This window comes from Zingiber officinale, chromosome 8A (assembly GCF_018446385.1).
Source record: "Zingiber officinale cultivar Zhangliang chromosome 8A, Zo_v1.1, whole genome shotgun sequence".
Classification (NCBI taxonomy): Eukaryota; Viridiplantae; Streptophyta; class Magnoliopsida; order Zingiberales; family Zingiberaceae; genus Zingiber; species Zingiber officinale.
In genome coordinates this window covers 4317173-4323250 of record NC_056000.1, presented here as the reverse complement: position 1 = coordinate 4323250, position 6078 = coordinate 4317173, and the positions used below count along the sequence as shown (strand labels likewise).

At 34.2% G+C, this 6078-nt stretch overlaps 1 protein-coding gene across 1 annotated transcript; it reads right to left on the bottom strand.

Moving 5' to 3' along the window:
* Positions 1–206: 206 nt before the first annotated feature.
* On the bottom strand, positions 207–3882 carry LOC122012149 (5-dehydro-2-deoxygluconokinase 2-like). The gene is made up of 5 exons (XM_042568598.1): positions 3453–3882; positions 2427–2674; positions 1976–2267; positions 871–1023; positions 207–739 (listed from the first exon to the last, which is right to left on the bottom strand). The coding sequence occupies exons 1-5, from the start codon at positions 3801–3803 to the stop codon at positions 353–355; spliced, it is 1431 nt and encodes a 476-aa protein (XP_042424532.1). The 5' UTR covers positions 3804–3882; the 3' UTR covers positions 207–352.
* Between the last annotated feature and the right edge of the window lie 2196 nt (positions 3883–6078).

Sequence of the window (6078 nt, the reverse complement as noted above, 5' to 3'; positions counted from 1 at the left end):
AAAATAATGTGAAAACCCAATTCACATTAATTTTATCCAAGTGACCTGCTCGATGCTGTTGATAACTAGTTCCTATACACATGATTTTCTGGGTCTTCGGTATAGATGACGGATGAAAATTAATCCTCTGCAACTTTGATTCTCTATCTAATGTATGAAAAGTCAACAAACAACGCGGGACAAACAAAACTAGTCGACTCTTATCCAAATGTCCCATCCATTTATTACGGGAGAGGGCTTATTATCAAAATTCAATGGCAAAACCATTTGGGTTTAGGACACAAACATGTGTAGATGAATGTATAATTAATAAGAAATACAAACAACAGCAGGCTAAAATACAGATTCCTAATCAAGATGATACCGTGCCTCTTTCATTTGCTGCTTCAAATATTGTAAGAAGTTTTGATACTACACTGGAAATATGAATGCGATTAAAGCAATGGCTGTGCCCATTTATAGAGACTTTTGATAGAAGCAACACTTCATTGTTCAAAGAATTCCCACCGATTAGTTCATTCCAAAATTTATCATCCTCGTCGAGAATTGACTGGTTGAGTAATTCTAATACCCTGCTCAACTGAGCAACATTTCTACCAGCTCCACAACCAGTTGCAGTGGCAGCGCCTACTGCATTTGCTAGTGTTAATGTATTAATCGCAGGTATGCCATGAATAAACCCAAAAGCTATGGCAGCAGAGTAACTATCGCCGCACCCCACAGTATCAACGACATTTATCTGTTGAGAATTGAGGTTCAAATCGGGCATGCAGTAGCAGTATAAATGAGTTTCCTAAAAGTAGTGTTAAGGATTTTGCAGAGTGAACCAAACACGGATGGTAGAGGGAAGATACAGCTAGCAGACTATACCTTGAATGAGGGTGCACATGATACAGAGGAGTGGTCGATCAAAATGGATCCTTTGGCACCCATCTTAATAATGACCCATTTTGTTCGCACACCTTCTCTGATCAATGCCTTTCCTGCCTCAATTGGGTTGTGGATCCCCGTCAATGTCTCAACCTGAAAAATTATAATCAGTATAAGTTGGATTGCTACTCCGATCCTAACTTATAGGACATGAAATATTCACTCAAAAGTTGGATGGTTTAGACATTTACTTGAATGCATAAAAGTAATCCTTTTAATATTCCCATCAAGTGAACTGAACATGTAACTAAAATGTGAAATATTTTACACTTCAGCCAATATTATAATCAGTATGAAGGGAGAGAGAAGAGCATGAGACTAATTGAAGAAAAGAAGGGGACCTCAGATGAAACAGCAATTACTTTTATTTTGTTAAAATACTTACCCAAATTTAAATATCAATAAGAATGGACAAATGTTTTAATCAAGAGCTACTCTTTTTTTTCTTGCCTAAGGTGTTATAATCAAGATATATAGGGTTGCATTCATTGATGATCTACACTAACAATTGAAATTTTTGTTTTGAGCAACCACCTATAATGGAAAATAATATGAACTAATTACTTAAATTGAAAAAAAAAAACAACATAGCTGAACAAATTTAGAAACATTGAACAGAATAAGGGAGGCAAGATTATGAACCAATTCAACCAATCCTGCAAAGTCTCCAAGAAACTCAGAAATCTCAGAGAAGACATAGGAATAAACTAAGAAGAGGATCTGCAAGTACCCATTAGAGATTTATTAACAAACAAACTCTTATTGTCTGGTCCTTACTATACATCTTTTATAACTTCCATTGTGAAAACTGAGTGTTGTAACTAAGTGTAAATAAAACACACAGTAGTTAGAACCTTTTGTAAAGGGCACTAAATATAATTATCATAAACCAGATTTTTTAAAAAAATATATAAAAACTCAAGCAATGCATGAAATGGCATCTGCTGATTTTTTTGTTGAATGTCCGTGCATTTTTTTTTTAAGATAATGCAAGTTTGATAACATAGACAGATAAGAATACTAATAAAATGGTTGAAGAGTGGACCTCGTCCGAAGTAAAAAGAAGAACATCACTTTGCCTCAGAAATTGCTGAAGTGCCATTTGTTCTTGAGGGGTTCCATTTGATAAAGTTTTAACACGTGGGCCAGGGTCAAAAAATACTGATGTTCCACCACTAATTGCACAATCAAGTGCAGAGATGAGTAAATCAGGGAAGAATTCATCAAATGCATAACCATTGCAGAATAATATCTTAGATTGCTGAATAGCCATCTTAATTTCGTCTGTCAGCTCAGTCATCCAAATAAAAGCAGGCTCCTCACTGAAATCAGCACGGCTGTAATTGAAAGAATTAAGCATTCAGCTAGGAATTATGCTAAAATATTTTTTATGAAGCCACTAATGTTAACACTTTCAAGTACAAGTACCAAATTTTCTACAATAATAGATAAACAATAAAAAAAAAATAGAATATTTAAATGATGCAAAAGTCTACCTGCAGAAACCATGCTTTTGAAATGGATCAACCAGGACCCAGCACAAAAGGGTTTGGTAGTCTGCAACATTAGCAGTCTGATCAGCATTTTTACTCATTCCTAGAAAATTAATGTTCTCATCTTCAAGCACCTCAAGAAGAAAATTCCCATAAATCTCATCACCCACATGACCAACGGTAAAACATGATAGTCCTAGCCTTGATGCAGCAATGGCTAAGTTGCAGTTACCTCCAGCTTCCCAAAATTTCTGGACAGAAGCAGGAAAAATGAGAGCCACGTTGCAAATCAAGTTCAACGTAGTGCTACTCATTCATTGAAGGTAAATTCTGTCTTAAAAAAAAAACAAATACACAAGAATTCTGATTCCAATATATAAGCCAAGCCTTCAGATTAAGTTCGTTTCTCCAGTATTTCTATCACACATTACAAAGTGCGGCTAACAAAGGGTGACACTGAAAAATAATGCAGCCCAATTTCTTCTAGTCGTGTGTATATCACTACTATTTTTACACAGATTGATAACTTTCTTCTCTACCTCTAGAGAACAATCCTCCGGAAATAGAAAACAAGGATTTTTTTTTATTTAGAAGACTATTGAGTTGTTTAATATTATTTAGCACTGGGAGATTGAGCAAAATGAGAATGATTACAAGTGTCCAACCTTGAACTTGTTTAATAAGAAAGCATCACGGCAGTTTAAAATCACAGTGAAGTTTATATCATCAAATTAAAATTCTGTATTTGACAAAAGTTTTGAAAAACACGAACAATTATGTAATAATAAAAACTTTACAAAAACCCCTTAGTACCATAATCTAATAACAGTATCAGTCAATTTAGATTCTTCATCTATATCATAAAAAAGCAATCTCTTAAAATTTAATGTCAGAACAAGGGCTGTTTTTTGTTATTTGAAAATAAATAAATAAATAAATCATGAAAAAAAAAGAAGAAACATTAGCAAAAAGTAGCAAATGGAAAGGAAACAATTACAAAAGAAAATAGTGCAGCCAATTCCTACCAACCTTATCAGGAGGTGAAGCCGCGAGCCGTTCCATGTATGCCCGCCGCTCGTTCTTAGGGGCAAGCGGCAAGCTCGGGACACCGAGCACGATGTCCACGCAAAGGTTGCCCAACGTCGCGAGATCGACTCTCTTCGGCACCACCTTCCTCAAAGCTGTCTCACTACCTACAAGCGGATCCCAAAACCCATCATTTCCTGTGGCGATCTGACAGGAGGCGCAAGCGCCTACGGAGATGGTTGTTTGAGGGAGGGCCCATCTTCTCGGAATAAGGTCAACGATCGTCCGGTCATTGATCGGGAACGAGGGTTCTGGCCTCCAACGCAATGGCGGGTTTAGAGTTTGCAGAGCCATCGATCGCAGAACGAGCGGCGAAGAAGGGATGAATAATCATACCGAGAGAGCGGCGGAGACTACTCTCGTTCGACTGACGAGTACCTATAAATTAACACAATATCCCCATAATTTATAATTCCTAAAATATAAGTCCTTGAAAGATGTGAAATTTATAAGTGTAACCCAATCCGCATAATTTATGGGTTCGTGTGAAGTCAAAAACTCTAGAAAGGGGGAATCTATAAGTTTACTGTTAAAGCAACTTTAGATAAGGTTTGCTTTTTGGAGATGTTTTCACTTTTCACATCTGCGGTATATAAATTTTAAGTGTTAATTTATTTGGAGAAAAATGAAAGGTTTCTAGCGTAGGAGCCTAAATGAATTAAATTCGTCATGAATTATTTGTAGTTTGATTTGATAAAAATTTATTTAAACTCATTTAATAAAATTTATTAGGATAATAAATCAAACTCAAGTTTTATAATATTGACTTGTTAGCTCGTGAACATATTTGTTAAATTCATAAATCAATTTTTAAATAAAAAATAATAATTTAATATTGAATTTATAAATTTTATACTATACTTATGAAGCATATAGATAAATATATTAAATTTATTTATTAGAATAAAATTATAAATTTTAATAAGAATATTATAATTTTTCTAAATATATAATTTAGTTTTTAATAAATATTTAAATTTATAATTTATGTTTATTAAACTCATTTAAACTCGATAAAAATTCGAATAAGCTCGTGAGCCATGAATATATTCGTTAAATAAAATTCGAGCTCGACTCGATTATAAATAAACCAAACTTAAATATTTAAGAATTCAGTTCGGTTCGATTCGATTACACCTCCATTTTCTTACTTTCTCCAAATAAATAGAGAATTTTAGGTATTTTTTAAAACATTGGTCTTGGAATTAGATACTTGGTAGTTCCATGAGTTCAATGGGAAATTATGTGTGATTCCTTTCTATTTTGGATACCACTTAATGAGGAGAATTCATGACACTTTAAAGTGGTTCATCTAAATAGGAAAGGTTGCCACAATCTAAATAGAAATGGTACCTCCTAGATTGATACAGCTGATTTTTAATAAGTATTAGAGTCAATTTATAAATATTTCTGGGATGTTTGATTTTTCTAATGTAAATTATTGTGCTATGATAAAATATTTTTTTAATTTATCTGTCAGTGTTTTATGATAGGGTCGATGATATTAGATTGCTTCGAGTAAATGATATTACCTTTTGTTTCCGTTAATAAAAAAGATAGTCCTCGGGATTAAGATAACGATTAAGTTTTTAAATAGTTAATCAGATATTTAAGGGTTAAATTTTTCTCTAATTAGATAACAACTCTAACAATACTGAGTATATGAATAAGTTTTTATCATTTTTTTTATTTACATAGATAATGAATGAAAAAAATTTGTGACACAATTGATCACTTTAAAGATAGTAGGTTAAAAGCGTCGAATATTCGGATTAAAAAAAACAAAAACAAAAGCAAATATTATTCGCTTTGAAACATAACAGCTCCAGTATTTGTACACTGCTTTTCCATAACTATCGTTCAAAAAACTAATTAAACTAAGCTACCATTGCATCGTTTGCTAATCCGTTCAAGTAAGAGCACAGCCGCCCATGCCGTCGCCACCCTTTCCATATTCACCTGTCCCACCTCTGACACCGCCAAGTCCATGCCAGCACCAGCACCAGCATCAGCATCAGCATCAGCACCAACACCTCGGCCTGCACCGCCAAGTCCACCAGCACCACCCCCTCCTAGCCCACCTGCGCCACCTTCGACGCCACTGAGTCCACCACCAGCAGCGTCACCAAACCCTCTCCCTCAAAAGGCACCCACTCCTCCAATCCTGCCTAAACCGTCGAGCCCAGCCCCGCCATCGACGCCACCAATGCCACCGACCCACTACAAGAAAAAAATTGATAGACAACATTTTTAAAATGATGTCTACGTACTTGAAAAAACATTGTTAAAAGCACTGTTGTTAAAAGTTTGTTCAACGACAATACTTTAAAAACATTATCGTTTGCTACAAACGACAATGTTTTTACTACCATTTAAAAGCGTTGTCGTTTTTTTACAAAAATAATATTATTGTAACTCTTTAAAAGTGTTGTTATTTTTTACAAAGACAACATTTTTACAACATTTTAAAAGCGTTGTGTTTTTAAAATAAAAAATTTCTATTTACAAAATTATTATTTTTTTATTTACTAAACTATTATTTTTCTTTTACTATGTCCAGATTCAAATT

Bases quoted from the DNA above. Each gene is read 5' to 3' on its own strand.
- LOC122012149 (XM_042568598.1), bottom strand. From the start codon at position 3,803: ATGGCTCTGCAAACTCTAAACCCGCCATTGCGTTGGAGGCCAGAACCC. The intron at 2,675-3,452 runs GTTGGTAGGAAT...GCTTCTGTCCAG, and splicing joins CGGCTTCACCTCCTGATAAG to AAATTTTGGGAAGCTGGAGG. The intron at 2,268-2,426 runs GTAGACTTTTGC...TTTCAATTACAG, and splicing joins CAAAAGCATGGTTTCTGCAG to CCGTGCTGATTTCAGTGAGG.